The 19,441-nt window shown below is 41.7% G+C and overlaps 1 protein-coding gene across 1 annotated transcript; it reads left to right on the top strand.

The window, feature by feature from the left end:
- Positions 1–5,207: 5,207 nt before the first annotated feature.
- On the top strand, positions 5,208–7,971 carry hcar1-3 (hydroxycarboxylic acid receptor 1-3). The gene is made up of 2 exons (XM_084092478.1): positions 5,208–5,350; positions 5,915–7,971. Exon 2 carries the CDS (start codon positions 5,948–5,950, stop codon positions 6,923–6,925), a length of 978 nt encoding a protein of 325 aa, XP_083948604.1. The 5' UTR covers positions 5,208–5,350; positions 5,915–5,947; the 3' UTR covers positions 6,926–7,971.
- The last annotated feature ends 11,470 nt before the right edge of the window (positions 7,972–19,441 follow it).

The raw sequence follows: 19,441 nt of genomic DNA on the forward strand, positions 1-19,441 counted from the left end.
TTCAAGATTTTTAGAAGAACACCAGTTGACGAAGAGGTTCCACTTCAACGCATAGACATGTCTCGTGGACGATGCTCTAGCGGAAGTGATGGTAGCCACCACCGCTGGTGGTAGGGTACTCAAACCTACCTCGTCCCGTCCAGGAGCCACACGTGGAGGTTCCATAGATCGGGACGAGGGTGCCATAAGGTGCCCCGTCCCTGAGAAAGCAGGTCCTTCCTCAGGGGAATAGGCCAGGGAGGTGCTGTCGCGAGGAGTACTAGTTCTGGGAACCAGGTGCGGTTGTGCCAATACGGGGCAACCAAAATTACCTGCTCCTCGTCCTCCCTGATCTTGCGCAAGGTCTGCGCAAGAAGGCTCACTGGGGGAAACGCATACTTGCGGAGGCCCCGCGGCCAGCTGTGCGCCAGTGCATCCGTGCCGAGCGTGCCCTCGGACAGGGAATAGAACAGGTCGCAGTGGGACGAGTCGTGGGAGGCAAACAGATCTACCTGAGCGTCCCCGAACTGATCCCAAATCAGCTGGACCGACTGGGGATGGAGTCGCCATTCTCCAGCGAGAGGCCGAACTCGAGACAGCTCGTCGGCCGCCTGGTTCAGGTGTCCCGGGATATAAATGGCTCGAAGCGACCTCAGATGCTTCTGACTCCATATGAGGAGGTGACGGGCGAGTTGCGACATACGGCGGGAGCGTAGACCACCTTGACGGTTGATGTACGCTACTGTGGCGGTATTGTCTGATCGGACTAGTACGTGTTGACCCTTGAGCAACGCCCGAAAGTGGTGCAGGGCAAGGCGTACGGCCAGCAACTCGAGGCAATTGACATGCCAAAGGCGCTGGGGTCCTGTCCAGGAGCCCGCGGCAGCATGTCCATTGCACATGGCACCCCAACCCGTGGCGGAGGCATCTGTTGATACAACAACATGCCTGGAAGCTCGTTCTAAGGGAACTCCGGCCCGTAGAAAATTGAGGTTCGACCACGGGGGGAAGGTCTGACGGCAGGTCGGAGTCACTGGGACTCGGAGCGTGCCGTGTTGCCATGCCCACCTCGGGACTCGATCGCGAAGCCAAAGCTGAAGCGGTCTCATATGAAGCAAACCGAGCGGCGTTACTGCGGCTGCGGATGCCATATGCCCCAGGAGCCTCTGAAAGAGTTTCAGTGGGACCGCACTCTTGCCCTCGAACTGACGAAGACAAGTCAGCAGTGACTGCGCGCGCTCGCTCGTAAGCTGCGCACACATGGCGACCGAGTCGATTTCCATACCGAGAAAAGAGATCCTCTGCACTGGGCAGAGTTTGCTCTTCTCCCAGTTGACCCGAAGGCCCAGACGAGCAAGGTGCCGAAGCACAAGGTCCCTGTGTTCGCAAACCTGGTCTCGAGAGTGAGCTAGAATCAGCCAGTCGTCGACATAGTTCAGGATGCGAACCCCGTGTTCTCGTAGGGGAACAAGGGCTGCCTCGACGACCTTCGTGAAGACGCGAGGAGACAGGGCTAGCCCGAAAGGGAGAACCGTGTACTGGTATGCCTGCCCCTCGAAAGCAAACCGAAGAAACGGTCTGTGTCGAGGAAGAATGGAGACATGGAAGTAGGCGTCCTTCAGGTCGATCGCTGCAAACCAATCCTGTGGCCGTACGCATTCGAAAAGGCGTTTGGCCGTGAGCATCTTGAACGGCAGCCTGTGAAGGGAGCGGTTCAAGACGCGCAGGTCCAGGATAGGTCGTAACCCACCGGATTTCTTCGGTACAATGAAGTAAGGGCTGTAGAAGCCGGACCTCATTTCGGCTGGAGGGACAGTCTCGATCGCACCCTTCGCCAGTAGGGTGGCAACTTCCGCTCTCATGACAGGGGCATTGCCACCGACCATTGTGAAGCGGACTCCCCTGAAGCGGGGAGGAGACCGAGCGAACTGAATCGCGTAGCCGAGCCTGATGGTCACCTTCGTCGCCCGGAGAGTGAGGTCGGTGGCGGCATGCAACTCATCGAAGAGTGCTGGGTCAGTCCTCCCCTCGTGCATGTCACGTAACAACTGGGCCTGGTAGACCTGCAGTGTCGCCATGGCATGCAGTGAGGAGGCTGCCTGCCCCGCAGCTCTGTAGGCCTTCGCCACAAGGGTGGAGGAGAACCTACAGGCCTTGGAGGGGTGCTTTGGGTCGCCACGGGAAGAAGCACTCTGAGGACACAGTTGCATCGCAACAGAGCGTTCAACCTGGGGAACCCCAGTGTACCCTTTAGCAGCCCCCTGATCGAGAGGAGGAAAGGCGGAGGAGGTCGCCGAGCGATCACGGGAAGACAATGGTGCCTTCCAGGACCTCGTGACCTCCTCATGCACATCCGGGAAGAAAGGTATTGGGGTTGGGCGGCGACGAGGGTCAGCGGCCGCTCCCAAAAACCAATCATCCAGCCGCGAGCGCACTGGACCAGGTGGCGGGGACCACTCAAGGCCAATGGCCGCGGCTGCCCGGGAAAGCATGGCCGTCAGCTCGGGATCAGACTCGGGCAATGCTGGGACACCCGAGGGTGGCAGCACAGCCGAATCGTCACTTCCCAAGGACTCCTGCCCACCTTGTGATGCAGCGATCGACATACAGTCCTCCTCTGGAGCGCCAAATGAGACATGCGGCAAGTCAGAGGACTGTACTGCAGGCTCATTTGAAACACTCGTGGGTTGCACGGCACTAGAGGACGGTGTGGAGCGTGGAATAGTCGGCGCTTTGTTCCACACCGTAACCCTCAGGTCACCCTGGCCGCCAGCCGAAGTACCAGCTCTCGTGGAGCTCGTAGATCGGGGTGCGGGTGAGGGGACTCTACCACGAAGGTCATTGAGTCTCGACCGCAACCGTGCGATGGGCATGTTCCCGCAATGGGAACATGACTCATCCACAAACGCTGCCTTAGCGTGTTCAACACCCAGACACACAAGACAGCGATTGTGCATCAGAGTCAGACACATACAGACCGCAACCAGAAATACACGGGCGAGGCATCTTTAAAAAGACGTGCCGCGTGCAATGCTCTTTTGTGAAAGGAGATTTCTCCACAAATGTTGAAGCGACCAGGGAGATGAACACACAAACTCTGGCAAATCAGTGGAGTGAAGAATCAACTTGGCTCCGAAGCGAAAACATATGTGCATGTTGCTCGCGCACTTCCTTATATACCCCCTGCGTGGGGCGGAGATACGCTATGCAAATTCCGCAGACCCATGGCATTTCATTGCCATTGGCTCGTTTTATATACTCGAAGATGATAGGCTTTCTAAGCAAAACCCCATTCGTCGTCATCCGACGTAACTCGGAGTGACAACGAAAGGGAACCACCTTTTCCCTGATTCTGTAGTGCTGAATAAAAATAAAAGTAGGTCTTGTATGTCAATGTTACATGCAGGCTGACTTTAAGAGTAAAATCTGCTCTGTAATAATGATGTCTGCAAGTAGAAACAACAACTCTAAAAAGTCTGTAAAACTAGGGCCCAATGAACTGTTAATACAAAGGAATTTTCCACATTGTTTTAACCGTGTTTTGCATTGTGTTGGGTTCTAGGGCAAAGGAAATGTCTATAAACTATAGCCTGGCAGAAAATTACTAGTACCTTTTCTGATTTTATACTGATTTTTTTTTCTTAAAGAAAAAACTTTGTTTACCTCCGAAACTGACAAAACATTACTTCAATTTAATTAATAAGAGCATGATGGAAGGAAAAAAATATTTATACAAGATATATAAATATAATCATTATAGCAAATATTCCAGAGGCCTGTTGCATAAAGCTAGTTGAACAAACTCTGAGTTTCAGAGTAGGTTTAGAGTTGACAAATCCATATACAGTAAATCCAACCTGGCGCCGAGTTATAAAGCGGGTGCGCAAGCGACAATGGCTATTCAGATGAAATCAGTCAGGCTTTAGCATTTTTGGGGAGAATGTTTTGGGAGTTTGGTAAAAAAGGTGACAGTGGCAAGGAACCAAAACTGTGGCACTATGGGGAAACATAGTGCCACAGTTTTGGTTCCTTGCCACTGTCACCTTTTTTCGCCTTTGTCGCCTTTGGCTTTTGGCTTGCTTTGTTGGGGACATTTAATTTAACATTCAACTATATTATTGATCTGCCTGCAATGACACCATTATATGAGAACTGAACTGAGCTGGACGATGACATCACAGTTTTCTCCAGAGCGGCTATATATATAAATTAACTAAATTAATAACTTTTTTACAACAAAAATTAACCATCACTGAACTTACTAAAGCTGCACTGTGACACTATTTTCTTCTAGAAACATCACGCTAAATAATAGCTCTCGTTCATGCCAAGAAAAGCAACAAAGAAAAGCTGCCATGGCAAAAAAAAAAAAAATTCTCATGTTTGCTTTTCTTTAATTTGTAATAAAAAAAGTCAAATGACTGATTAATGGGGATCACTGTAAATTTGCACGCACACAGAAAGAAAAGATACAAATTATAAGTGATTGGAAAGTAACCACAGTCATACCATCAATGTGTGTAAAAGATGTAAAGACTGTGGCTCTGTAGCAAAACATCTCTGTTTGAATATCTTGACCAGCACAACAAAGCAACTTTGGCTCAACCAATGCCATGAGTTTGGGGCGGATCTGGGGGGAGAGTTCATGAAATCTATTTGAAAACTGTAATAATTTTTCACAATGGAAACAAATGATTGCTGTTTCCTGCAAGTATAGGACAAAATAAAACATGATTTATATGGTAAAGTTTTAGTACAGCTGTTTTGTAATTCCTGTAAAGAGTTTAACATTTCATAATTTTCTTAGCAGGTTTAAAGAAAGAAAGAAAGAAAGAAAGAAAGAAAGAAAGAAAGAAAGAAAGAAAGAAAGAAAGAAAGATTCAGGGTAATGTTTAGTTCACTGTTTTATGTTCTATTTTCACTGTTTAGGGTTCATTTTCCCTGATCACATTAGTTGTTTCTAGATGTGTTCATTATAGTTCTGTGTATTTAAGCCCTTAGTTTCCTCTGTTCAGTATTCAGTCTTGTTTTGGTTTATGTGATTATACTATGCTGTATTTATCCTTGTGATCTCCTGAGTGTTCCATTTTGGATTTATTCATTAAAGACAGATTGTTTTTTTTTAATGCCATCATTGTGTGTTTACTGCAGCATGCAGCCACACTCTACACACAGAAAGATCAGTATCAGTTAAACTTCACTCTTCCATTTTGATGTCACTATGACAAGAGGAAGCTTGCTTAAAGACAAGCTCTGGGCGGTCATTACCCTCAAATGAGAACATTGAACTTGAGCTGAGACAACCTTATTTACACTCTCTGCTTGCATCTCAGTGAGTCTGAATCAGAAAACTACTCTGTAGCGAACTCTGGTAAGTCAAAACAATATTTGCTTAGAAGTTGGGACTCAAATATTTACATTTTTTAAATTTTAAGTTAAATGTATTTACTATGTAAAAAATGGGGCTTGGAAACCTGACAGTGCCATAGAATAATGTGTAAGGATAAAAGTAAATCATGCATAATGGTTTAAACGTCCGTTCCTAAATGGATAAATTGTCTGTTAAAAATCTGTCAACTTTTGTGGATGCCATGCATCATTTAAAGGCTTAAAATTGCATGATCACTTTGGTGTAAGTTGTGGGTGCTCATGCAACAGTACTTCTAACTTCTAGTTTATGAAACTGCTTCAGCATTTTTACACTAAGCAGGAAGACACACTTCCTTGTATACCACAAACATCCTCCATTGTTGCAACAAGTTTTCTACTACTTCTAGGGGAGTGTGAGAATGTTGTAACAAGTTAGTTGTAATACCATAATTTTATCCAATTAGAAATGTGTTCCTGAGGTGACAGCAGAATGTTGTATTCTGTATAACTGTAGTTCAGTTATTCAGTTTAAAGAATTGTGTTAAACTGTCAACTGTATTTACAGAAACTACACAGCAACTCTGACTGTTGAACTACCATGACACCCAACGCCACTGCACATCACTGTGGTAGGTCAGCTCAGAACCTGGTGGCATCCGTCCTTCCTCCTCTACTCATCATCGAGCTGTTACTCGGCCTACCTGGGAATCTTTTGGCACTATCAGTCTTCAGCAAAAACCTTAAGTCTTTAAGGGCCAACGTCATGTTCCTCTTCAACCTTGTTTTGTCTGACTTTCTGCTTCTCGTGAGTCTGCCCTTCCGTATTGACAACTTCATACGTGGCGAGAAGTGGATATTTGGAGACGCATGGTGTCGGGCCAACCTATTCATGCTGTCAGTCAATCGTTCGGCCAGCATTGCCTTCATGACCGCCGTGGCTGTTGACCGCTACTTCAAAGTGGTCCATCCGCATCACAAAATCAATCACATAAGCACAAAACAAGCAGCTGGGGTTGCCTGCCTCATCTGGGGTGTTGTGATATCTCTAAGGATCCCTTTGCTGGCCAACAATCTTCTGAGTGTGGAAAATAACGTTTCTCTTTGTAGGAGCTTCAGTAACTATGAGAAAACACCACTAGGCATCCACCTGCATTATGCAGTGTTTATTTTAGAGTTCTTTGTGCCTCTAATACTTCTGGTCTTCTGCTCTGTGCGTATTGCATGTATCCTACGGTCACGCCAGATGGACAAGGACAAGAGAGGGCAAAGGGCTATTCGAACTGTGCTAGTAATCGTTGGGGTTTTTGTCCTCTGTTTCTTCCCTAGCATTGGAACAGGATTGACAGCACTCTATTTTAAAAAGCTTGGAGTTAAGTACTGTAAGGCTTACAATCTCACCAGTGAGTTGTTCTCTATGTCCATAGCCTTTACCTACCTAAACAGTGTTCTGGACCCGGTCATCTACTGCTTCTCTAGCTCTGTCTTCCGCAATTATTTGAAAAAAGCTGTAAACCAGACTGGATTTATGAAGCTACAGATGAGCCGACGGGACAGTATGCCCACCGGAAGTGATTGAGAATGGATAGGAGTTTTATGAGCATCGGTGCAGTGTTACTGCTTAATATACAATTACTTTTTCATTACAGTGTTGTTTGTCAAGTTTCTTTATAATACATTTGCATATGAAGAGTTCAGATGCAAAAGCCTCTAAGTTCCATCTGAAATTTTCTTCTAGAATGATCATTTTTATCAAGCTCATATATTTAAGTTCAGTAATTTCACTTAGATGGCAATGAAAATTACCTATTAATTGTCATTTAAGTGAAATTACTGAACTTAAATATACAAGCTTGATAAAAATTATCATTCTAGAAGAAAATTTCAGATGGCACTTAGAGGCTTTGGCATCTGAACTCTTCATATATACATTCTACAGTAGTCAACATTTGAAGTGGATCAAAACCTTTCATTAAAGTTATACATGAATTTTGAACAATACACGTTCTTGTCTTAGGACAACTTTGATGAACTTTTTTGATCCACTTCAAATGTTGACTATTGTATTATATTTTTGGACATATATATAGAGAGATTTTATTATGATGCATATAGTACATAAATTGTATATAATACATCATGCCATATACATTATCTACTTTTAACCTAATTATTAAATACAATTAAATAAATTAAAGCCACATCTTTTTTTTATTCTTTAAAATGTAATGTAAAATATATATATTATAAAGAATTAAATATGTGGAAAACATAAGATTAATCTATTAATTATGTGATAATTATCTTCATATATAGTTATATCAATATTACATAACTGTCACGATCTGTGTGTTTAGTTTTGTTTTCATGGACTTTTAGTTTGCATTCATCAGTCACCTGTTTCTTATGTTTCCATTGTTCCTAGTTTCCCACCAATCGTTAGTTGTCATGGACACTCATTAATCATCTCAGCTGTTTGTCATTGTCTCATTACCACCATGTATTTAAGTTCCTCCTTTTCATTCAGTTGTTGTTGTCTGGTATTGTTTGTGTGTAGACACTCTGTGACGTTGCCTTTTTGCATTTGGATTACCTGTTTGTTTTATTAAAGAACCTTTGTAGAAACCTGTTTGAACCTTTTTCATCATCTGAACCAAACTGTGATATTAACATACTATTATACTGTAACGACAATGAGAAGAAATCAACCACAGACTAATTTTCTTCCAGAAAATTAATTCAAACTCTCTACTTCCTGCCGAACAAAACAGAAGATTGGTTCAGAACGTCAAATGATCCTCATCACTCTGGCTATTTAAAAGAGCCTCCCCCAACACTAACTAAATAACTGGTCAATGGCTAGCTTTGTGGCCAACTACGGACTGGTTAAGATAAAGACAGTGTCCTCACAGTCCAGAGCCATAAGTCACCCATCCTGGCGCCACAGAGTCTGCAAAAGACCCTTCTAATGACCAAACCAACGAAAACCCCCAACTAAGAACTTTTATGAGCCCAGCTAAAGGAAGAACTTGTCAATATGAGGGGGTTTTTAAAAGACAAATTGGTTCAGAAATGACACCACAGCATTCCTGACCCCTCCTCCTTAAGACCTCTGAACAGAACAAACAGTGTTCTGTCTCTTCAAACCAGAGAACTGATTCTTACCAATAAACTACATAAAATCATTTAAGAACAATTCTCAATGGACTTACAATCAAACAATCACGCAACTACATAATCCTGTGTGTTTCCACCACTTATATGCATATTCTAATAAGATATGCTTTAATCCCATATAATTCATGTAATTGTTATAATTATTAGGTGTGTGAATGACAGTGTGTACTGTTTCATATCAATGCTATCTTACGAACACAACTAGCAAGATGGCTTGAATGATATCGGTGTAATATGTTTTGATCTTCTTTTAATTAGAAATCATGTCTAAACTGTGGCCTCTGTCCTCTCTGCTTAAAAGTTAGAGAACACACCAACACTCCAGATTTACGATGAGACAAAGCCAGTGTCTAATTGGTCCGCTCTCTTCAGGAGGGGGGACAAACCTTTAGTTAAAACCTTAGACCCAAAAACTAAGCTCTCTCTCTCGCTGCTCTCAAAGCTCTAAGCTCTCTAAGTTCCGGCAGACTAGTACCATGTAACAAACGAGCAGAAATAACCCAAATCAAGATCTGTAGAACATGGGTTAAACAGTTTCATTCAAGCCGTCTTACTACTCTCGTCTAAGTCTTCTTTTCTTTTCTAAGTCTTCCTTTATTTTCCGATTGAAAGTCTCGGTTTTAAGTTAAGTTTTGCTGCAAAGTTTCGTTCCACGATTCGCGGCTGCAACGCACGCTTTCAACTTCAAAGACTCATTCAACCATCAGCAACCGCCAGCCACACGTGACTGGTTCTCGCCCCATCTATCCATGCACAAGGAGACCACAGCCGACGAACGAACCCGGGGGAACCCTCTGTTACGCAACGAAGGGAATTCCCAAAAAGGAACGAGAAGACAAGCAAGTAACCTCCAGACTGAAAGCTAAACTGGTGTATTTATATAACTTTAATAACCTGCCTAAAACGATAGAAGGGTTAAATTAATGTTTGATGGTTCGTTCAGGTCATGTCTAAGTGCATTATGGAATCGTGAGATTTCATCCTTTCACTCTTAAACCCACTCTTTCCTCACTCTCTTCCTTTCTGCAACTCGTATGAATGTGTGTGTGTGTGTGTGCGTGTGTGTGTGTTTGTGTTAGACATTAGCTGTACGTGTTAGTATATAATCAATAAAGTATTGTTTGTATTTGAAAAGAGATTGCTTGTGTATGTGCTTATCAAATTTTATTGTCTTGAACTTCGATCAAAAGTTACCTATGCTGTTACCCTATTTCTTAATTTACTGTTAGGGGGTTATTCTTTCTTGGCCAGGAAGATATTATATTTCCTAGAGTTAATAATTGTTTATGCTTTCTGTTCATTGGATGAACTGATAAATTATCATATTATTGATTCTGTTACAGTAAATAATTGAAAATAATTAAATTATTAATTATTGATCATAATTCGTTATGAATAATAATTAATAATATTTATACGTGGGCGTATAAACGCTACATTTATGGTGGAGACGAATGCGGGAAGTTTAACCTAAAATTGTAAGCATATACGAAGTAATTATCTTTTCGAGAGAGATCCGGACCTCTGAGTCTGTGTGTGACGTATGCAGCGCGCGTCGCGCGCTCTGTTTGAATGACTGTCTGCTGAGTGAATACACAGAGAGCTGTTACTCTAGTCTAGGCTGCCTGCCTATTTTTATTTTATTTTAAACTGCAGTAAAATAACCCAAGATATAAGATCTCACACAACGACAAGGTAACAATTGAGCGTGTCCCTCGATTCTGAAATACTTTAATTATAGCTTAAGACATCTGCGTGTTCCAGAGTCTTTCAAATAGCTATAACGTTATGTGTGTTTGTATCAGTCAGAGAGCTGAATGAAATTAAAACTGCAGTAATTAAAATAACCATGTAAAGGACGGACGAGCGTGTCCCTCGTCTAACTTGAACGTTAGTCCTTATTTATCGATCGTCACTCAGTGCGTGTTCCACTGGGACGAATATTCTCACAGATTAGTCTTTATTTCTCAGATTGTCAGTGCGTGTTCCACGGCAATCCCCGTGATAAACTATAAGCTTATCTGTGTCTGTTCAATTAATTCTCGTGTAAACACTGCGTATGTCCGAGTGTAGTTGAATAGGAATTATTTAAAGTTGTGTTCAAGTAAAGCTTGACGTTGAAACTCAACCAACAGTTAAAAACCCTGTTGTTTTTGCGTGCTCAGATAACATTGCACAGAGACGATCCGCCGAGATCGTTTGTTCCATCTATTACAGCACAAAGCTGTCCTTTAAAGTTAATCACTCTTAAACAACCGAGTGAAGCCCCACGTCGTAAAAACAGCTACGAGTGGTGTCCTTTATTTGTATTTTTGAAATGCGCCGACATTTCATATAATATGATCGACGTGCATATTCTTTGAACATTGTTTGAAATGTGCCGAAATTTCATGTAACTTAACATGCATTACTGTTTACGAGCTGCAATTCACAAGTTCGCCCACTAGAGTTTGTTTTGTCGCCATAGTTACAATCGTGACACGGAAGTCTTAACCAACGCTTCCGGGGGAACTCGGACCCCACAGCAAAGCCCGTCTGGCCACAGTGTAAACAAACTGAAACAAACCCATTTGTGGCTAAGCTAAGCTAAGCTAAAGCTAAGCTAGGTAGTTGTTTACATTGAGGCCTAACCTATACTAAAGCCTTAAGCATTATTTACGGTTGTCATTGACAGTGGTTAAATACAGTGTCTGTTTGAACAACGTTAAAGGGATTTAACCATTTAAACACCTTGATGTTTACACCTGTTGGTCTTTTCTTCTTTCCTATTTGACCTGTCTCATATTATACTTTACCCATATTTTTCTGCGAAAAGGAAATTTCGGTTCACAATTATTAATTTCATTTACCTGCATTTTACTTGAAAAGAAAATACTGGTTTATGATTATTAATTGTCAAATTTTAATTTGATTTAAAAAGGGTTTAAATTCTATTTTCCTAAACAGGTAATTTCTAATGATTTCTCGATTTATTTTTAATAAATCTAATTTCATAATTTTTCCTAATTTCTAAAATTCTCTTTTAGATTTAATCACTTCAGGTGAATACATTTTTGAACTTTGAAAGCTTGGGAGTAACACACCTGAGCCTCAATAGGAGACATTGGTATCTCACTACAAGTGTCAAATAAATCAGAGATAACCCTCTCTTACAAAGTTTTATTTTTGAATGTTTAGTTGTTGGCAACTATCAATTCTACACTCGTAGTTCGACACAAAGGCTTCAGAGCCATTTGTGGACCCAATCTCCTTTCACTCCTTCCTCTTCCTTCTTTACACGTCTTTCCTGTTCTGTCCTGCTTTATTCCATCCCCTTTCTTCACATTTGTAGGAAACAAACCTGGAAGAACCATCAATCGAGTCTAAAGAAAGAGAAAGATAATTTTTCCAAAGAAAACAATTAATAGGTATTTGATTTGTAATCAAACCCTCTCTTGTTCTCCATACTCTCTCTGTTTTGTAAACACAATTTACAATTTAACATCTTATCCAAGATAAATTAACAGAGACAAGTGTTGAGCAACTGTCGCCTTCATAGCATCCCAGCTGTAAGCAGTCCAACTGACGGTGTGTGGTGTCAATCCTGTAAAACTCGGAAAAAGGTATCAGCATTATTATTGTATTATTTTTCCTTGTAAACATAAACAATAATATTGTTTACCTTTCTGGAAACAGATTCTCACCGATAGGCAGCATTTATGAGAAAAATAATATTTCTCCTACTTAAGAATTTTCTTTCTTGTTTTAGTGAAATTGGTTTTAACCTCTCTCTCTTTTCCCCTTTCTCAGTTGAGTGAAACATCACGAGTTTAAACCAGTTTTTCATTGATAGGAAATATTTATAAAAATATTTCTCCCACTGAAAAAAAAAAAAATCCTTGCAATTGAGATTTGTTTTAACCTTTTCTCTCTCTTTCTCTCACTTAGTTGAGTGACAAAGTTTCCACATCACTAGCCTACCTGTCTACACTGAGACCAACACTTAGACATTACAACACTTCACTATTGTTGTACAGTCACTGAAACGACACTTAGCTGTTCAACCACATAGGCTTACACCCCACACAGATCTGTGTCAGTCTCTTCACCCCAGCGTGCCAACATGCCGTGGACGACAAACCCCACCGACGTGGACGCCTGGCTCAGAGGCATTACGGACTGCCTCACACCAAAGACAATTGAACTGTTATTATTTTTAATAATAATCATAATTCTGAGAAGATTCCTGACACATGATTCAAGCCAGAATCAAAACCACAACCACGTGGAACTAACCAAGATTATCTGTTCCCTAAGCAATGCCTTCACAGCCCAGCTGACACTAAGCGACAAGCACATCACCCACCTTCGGGAGGAGCTGACACGTGCCCAGAGCCGCAGGGACAAGCTGGAAGTGAAAGTCCAGGACGACTTCAAGCGTCAGACCACTGAGTTCCTGAGGGAGCTGATGCACACCCAACGCTGCACAGACCAGCTCAAAGCGAAAGCTCAAGTGCCTGACGAAGTGGAGCAAGAAACAAAGAAACAAGTTGACAAGCTCCAAGAAGCCCTTGCAGCCACTGAAAGTGACAAACAAGAATTAAAGACTGTCCAGAAACACCTGGTAAACCAACTCCAGTCTGCTGAACATCAGCTAGAGAAAGCTAAAGCTGACATTGAAGATAAGAACTCTGAAATTAATGCTCTGAAAGACCACCTGGAAAGGTGCAATGCTGAAATCAACCATCTGACCCAACAGCGAGATGACGTCAACGACGAGCTCTACGCGGTCAGAGATGAACTCCAGCACATTTTCCAACAGAAACCAGAGCCAAGAAGGGAGAGACCTCCCTCAGCATCACCACTGCCGAGCAGGACAGAGTCCTCCATCCAAGAACTGCCATACAGTGAAAGAAGTGAATGGCCACAACCCAAAACGTCACAGGCCTTCACCACAGAACCGTTCACTGCCAACAAGCAACGAGAGCTCATCCAGGCAGACTCCAGAGCTGCACCGGCGATGACCTTTAAAGATCTCAACAAGCTGGTTAAGAATATCACTCCGTTCAACCCGAACTCCACGGAATGCCCGGACATCCAGTCCTACATCCGAGATATCAACTTCCACCTAGAGGTGAGACCTCATGTGACTGACAGAGACAGGTTCTACCTCCTCAGATCGACATCCAGTTCAGAGGTACGAAGCTTCCTAGACCGACAACCTGCTCATGTCAAGTCAAACTACCAACTGCTATGTAAGACACTGATAAAAGAATTCATAGGCCCAGAGTCAGAACACGGTGTGTTAATCGCCTTGGAAACCAAACAAGGTCGACACGAGACTCCCCAAGCATACTACCACCGTTTTCGACAAGCCTTCTTTGGTGCACATAACTCACCTGAACAAGAAGAGGATGTGAACTTCAAAAACCTCTTTCTGAGAAACCTGCACCCCGGATTAAGTCATCATCTTGGTCTCGAGGCCTGCGCAGACACAATGACAATTCAACAGTTACGTGACCTGACGCACAAGGCCCACATCAAACAGAAGATGTCCTCAAAGAAAGGTTTGAAAACATCCACAGTTTCAAACTCCTTCAGCCAAGACACAAGCCTTGCACTGGAAGACAACCAGTGGCATGACAACACCACAGTTCTTCGTAAGAAGCACAGAGAACGTGATTCCCATGCTGATGACAGATACCACACCAACCACATGGAAAAGCCATGGGACCAGCCACGCTTCTCAGGAAACCCACCTCGGCACAACTCAGTTAAGCACAGCACTGAGTATGCCCAAGAACAAGACAGTTTACCCTCAGAAGATATGGAGCAACTAATGAGGCGACTGGAAGTGTTCTTAGAAAACAGGCTGAACACGGAAGACCACTGATTCATCTGATGCACCTTCATAATGAAGATGACAACCACTTGTTCTACAACAACACAGAACAGAGTGGTCTCTCACAGTCAACCACTGACAAACACCCAGAGGTACCAGAAAACACCATCCTGGCTACCCATCACTCATAAAGAAACCACCAAACGAGCTCCAAACTCAAGAACCATATGTGTGCTACAGAAACAACAGTAAGCCCAGAACGTCAGAAAGTCTGTCACAACCAAAAGGTATCATCGGAGGAATGCAACAACGGAGACCAAGTTTTGCACCACAGCTTCATCCAGCCATGCCAAACTGCCTCCCAATGTCTGCCAGAGAACTTCCTGCCTTACTGGTTTGACTCCCAGCAGATCACAGAAGATCCCTTTTCCAAGGCAAAGAGGCAACAAGCTCATCAAAGCTAAGCCATCAAGCAAAGGGGGGAGCAAAACAGACTGAAACAGATCTGACCATACATACATACATGCATACATCCCTAATACATACATACATACACTACACAACATCCCTAACATACTCACTAACATACAGAAGTTAACTGCCTCTACTGTGCAAAACATTCAACAAACATGTTTTCCCCCACAGGTAGAAACTAACTTCAGAAACTAGCTTAACAACTTAGCTACACTTACCATAGGAAACATGGCAACTAACTACTCATCCAACAAGTACACCTGAGAACACCTATCATTACATCATGATCCCTGACACATTAGCTGTGCAACAGTAGTTACAATTCATATCAGGAGGAACACTCAACTGCTTTGTTTTGTTTTACCTCTTCCTTCCTTCCTTTTCTTCTTTTATTAGGTAAAATGCCTGTCCGCCCCATAAGGGTCAAGGTCACAATAATAGGATTGACACACCACGCCTAATATTTGTAAGTCACCTCAAAACGAATGTGAGCCAGAGAACTCCCTGCATCATTCGAATCACAAATTGAAAGGTAAATTGGTCTAAACCTAGAACAATTTAGAAGAGAATAAAACAAACAAATCAAATTTAGTCACAAAATTAATTAATCACCGTCCCAAAACAAATTAGGATAACGTCCTAAAATTGAACTAAACTTTAGTCAACGTGATTAACTATATTGAGAGAGTGAACCTGTTTATGCCTAGGTAATCTAATGCCCTGCACCAGTAAAGTGACCAGTCATGGAGGTGTTGTCTTGTTGTTTGCTGTTTGTGTTTGCTTCCTCTACCCATTTCTCCAGCGTTCACCGATGTCTTCTACTCAACACATCGTCGACCGAAGGGGGGATATGTAACGACAATGAGAAGAAATCAACCACAGACTAATTTTCTTCCAGAAAATTAATTCAAACTCTCTACTTCCTGCCGAACAAAACAGAAGATTGGTTCAGAACGTCAAATGATCCTCATCACTCTGGCTATTTAAAAGAGCCTCCCCCAACACTAACTAAATAACTGGTCAATGGCTAGCTTTGTGGCCAACTACGGACTGGTTAAGATAAAGACAGTGTCCTCACAGTCCAGAGCCATAAGTCACCCATCCTGGCGCCACAGAGTCTGCAAAAGACCCTTCTAATGACCAAACCAACGAAAACCCCCAACTAAGAACTTTTATGAGCCCAGCTAAAGGAAGAACTTGTCAATATGAGGGGGTTTTTAAAAGACAAATTGGTTCAGAAATGACACCACAGCATTCCTGACCCCTCCTCCTTAAGACCTCTGAACAGAACAAACAGTGTTCTGTCTCTTCAAACCAGAGAACTGATTCTTACCAATAAACTACATAAAATCATTTAAGAACAATTCTCAATGGACTTACAATCAAACAATCACGCAACTACATAATCCTGTGTGTTTCCACCACTTATATGCATATTCTAATAAGATATGCTTTAATCCCATATAATTCATGTAATTGTTATAATTATTAGGTGTGTGAATGACAGTGTGTACTGTTTCATATCAATGCTATCTTACGAACACAACTAGCAAGATGGCTTGAATGATATCGGTGTAATATGTTTTGATCTTCTTTTAATTAGAAATCATGTCTAAACTGTGGCCTCTGTCCTCTCTGCTTAAAAGTTAGAGAACACACCAACACTCCAGATTTACGATGAGACAAAGCCAGTGTCTAATTGGTCCGCTCTCTTCAGGAGGGGGGACAAACCTTTAGTTAAAACCTTAGACCCAAAAACTAAGCTCTCTCTCTCGCTGCTCTCAAAGCTCTAAGCTCTCTAAGTTCCGGCAGACTAGTACCATGTAACAAACGAGCAGAAATAACCCAAATCAAGATCTGTAGAACATGGGTTAAACAGTTTCATTCAAGCCGTCTTACTACTCTCGTCTAAGTCTTCTTTTCTTTTCTAAGTCTTCCTTTATTTTCCGATTGAAAGTCTCGGTTTTAAGTTAAGTTTTGCTGCAAAGTTTCGTTCCACGATTCGCGGCTGCAACGCACGCTTTCAACTTCAAAGACTCATTCAACCATCAGCAACCGCCAGCCACACGTGACTGGTTCTCGCCCCATCTATCCATGCACAAGGAGACCACAGCCGACGAACGAACCCGGGGGAACCCTCTGTTACGCAACGAAGGGAATTCCCAAAAGGGAACGAGAAGACAAGCAAGTAACCTCCAGACTGAAAGCTAAACTGGTGTATTTATATAACTTTAATAACCTGCCTAAAACGATAGAAGGGTTAAATTAATGTTTGATGGTTCGTTCAGGTCATGTCTAAGTGCATTATGGAATCGTGAGATTTCATCCTTTCACTCTTAAACCCACTCTTTCCTCACTCTCTTCCTTTCTGCAACTCGTATGAATGTGTGTGTGTGTGTGTGCGTGTGTGTGTGTTTGTGTTAGACATTAGCTGTACGTGTTAGTATATAATCAATAAAGTATTGTTTGTATTTGAAAAGAGATTGCTTGTGTATGTGCTTATCAAATTTTATTGTCTTGAACTTCGATCAAAAGTTACCTATGCTGTTACCCTATTTCTTAATTTACTGTTAGGGGGTTATTCTTTCTTGGCCAGGAAGATATTATATTTCCTAGAGTTAATAATTGTTTATGCTTTCTGTTCATTGGATGAACTGATAAATTATCATATTATTGATTCTGTTACAGTAAATAATTGAAAATAATTAAATTATTAATTATTGATCATAATTCGTTATGAATAATAATTAATAATATTTATACGTGGGCGTATAAACGCTACAATACAAACAACAATTGACATTTTTTGTTGTTTATCCATAATTACGATTCTGTGTAACTGTTTTTGCAAATTGTCTTGTAACAGCTTGAGCTAAACAGACCACCAAGAAATTGCAACTGCAAGCAGTTATTACCTGTATTGCTTTATACACTCATACAGGTTGTAAGAAATGCAGACATGGATGAAATTTGGCTCCAATCATGTTGTCATAGCTATAACAGAAGGCTAGATGGAAAAGAGGGTCTCTTAACTTCCAGTGGGGAAGACTGCACTTCAAAGGTTCCCACACACTCGCGGGATGCACGTCTATCCTCAGTTATTTTCTTATAATGTTTTTAGCAATTAAGAGCCTCCAAGTCAAAGTTAAAGGGATAGTTCACCCAAAATACAATTATTTTGAAGAATGTTGGTAACCAAGCTGTTTTGGTGATCACTGATTATAGATTGTATAGACCAGGGGCCCGTTCTTCGTACGTTGCTTAAAACATCCGAGATTACACATCCAAGATGATATCATCGTGCTAATCATGATCTGGCTAATTAGGTTCTTCGAACACATTAGTATAGCTGGATTGAGTTATCTGAGATAATTGCGCGTTCATGCGCTGGTTTAAAAGGGGATATGTATCGATAGTAGAAACATTGATCAGCAACGCTGCTATTGGCTGCTGTAAGAAATTATGTTCTGTTCCCAAAACCTTCCACTCCAATATATATATGTATATCAAAATGTTCCTTCACTTAAAAGAGTTTAATTATCATATAGAGAAAATTACATTCAATCTCAGTAATCAGTAAATAGTATCACAGAGGGCAACCAACAACCATCTTGATTACAGGGACTTCAAATAGCTTGTCACCTTAAACCTTTGACCGTTCTGTTTTAACAGAAGATCAAAGATGTGATCACTTCAGATAGATTGTATTACCTAAACCTTTTGCTGTTCTGATTTCATTTACATTAAGAGTTGACCATTTGGGTTGATCACATCCTGAACAAATGGTAATCAATTGTAGAATGGGAATGGGTGTGGGACACAGAGAATCTTCTCAGACAATGGGGTGTCTCAACTTCATTAACATACAGACCACAGCTGTTACAAGAAGAGCAACTTCATTGACATTAAGAGTTGTAAAATGTAACAGGATAAAAGGTTTGAGATTTGGATGTTCTGGGTTCATTCTGACGCCGGTGAAGTGAACCCAAGGTGTTTTGTGTACCTTGCCACTGCTATGCTGTAATAAACTTCATTTATGAGATCTTCGACGTCCACTTCATTTTTTCTTACACTGCTCAGCGTGGCCAAAGAGCGGGCTCAGTTTTTCTCCTCAGCAGAGCAAGAACTAATAGTCAAAGTTTATTCAGAATTTTAATGTTTAATCAAAACGCCAGGGAACACCTCAAAGTCTGCAAAAGCCAGGAGAGAGGGCTGGCAAAAAGTAGCAGACAATTTAAATCCGTTAGAAGTGGCCATGTTAGATGTTTTTATCACTTATTAGCCTATATTTTTGTATTTTAATAATTGCATAATTACTTTGTTCATTGTAATGTCAGAGTCACCACACTAGAACATGGGAACAAATAAAAGTGAAGTACAAAAATATTCTACATAATGGTAATTTTTAGTTATATTATAGTCTCTTTTATAAAAGGCACTGTTAAATAAATGGTTGTCTGTTTATAAAAGCAACCAAGAAAAAGGCTGAGAAAAAAAATAGAAAAGATCTTAGTAGCCTACACTGTAAACAAATTTTGCTGCATTAAATTAAGGCCGTATAGTCATTTCAACTGTTAAATCTTGAGTAAGGATGAATTGCTTTGACTTGTGAAAGTGAAAACT

The sequence above is a fragment of the Abramis brama genome (assembly GCF_963993115.1).
Source record: "Abramis brama genome assembly, chromosome: 19".
NCBI classification, from domain to species: domain Eukaryota; kingdom Metazoa; phylum Chordata; class Actinopteri; order Cypriniformes; family Leuciscidae; genus Abramis; species Abramis brama.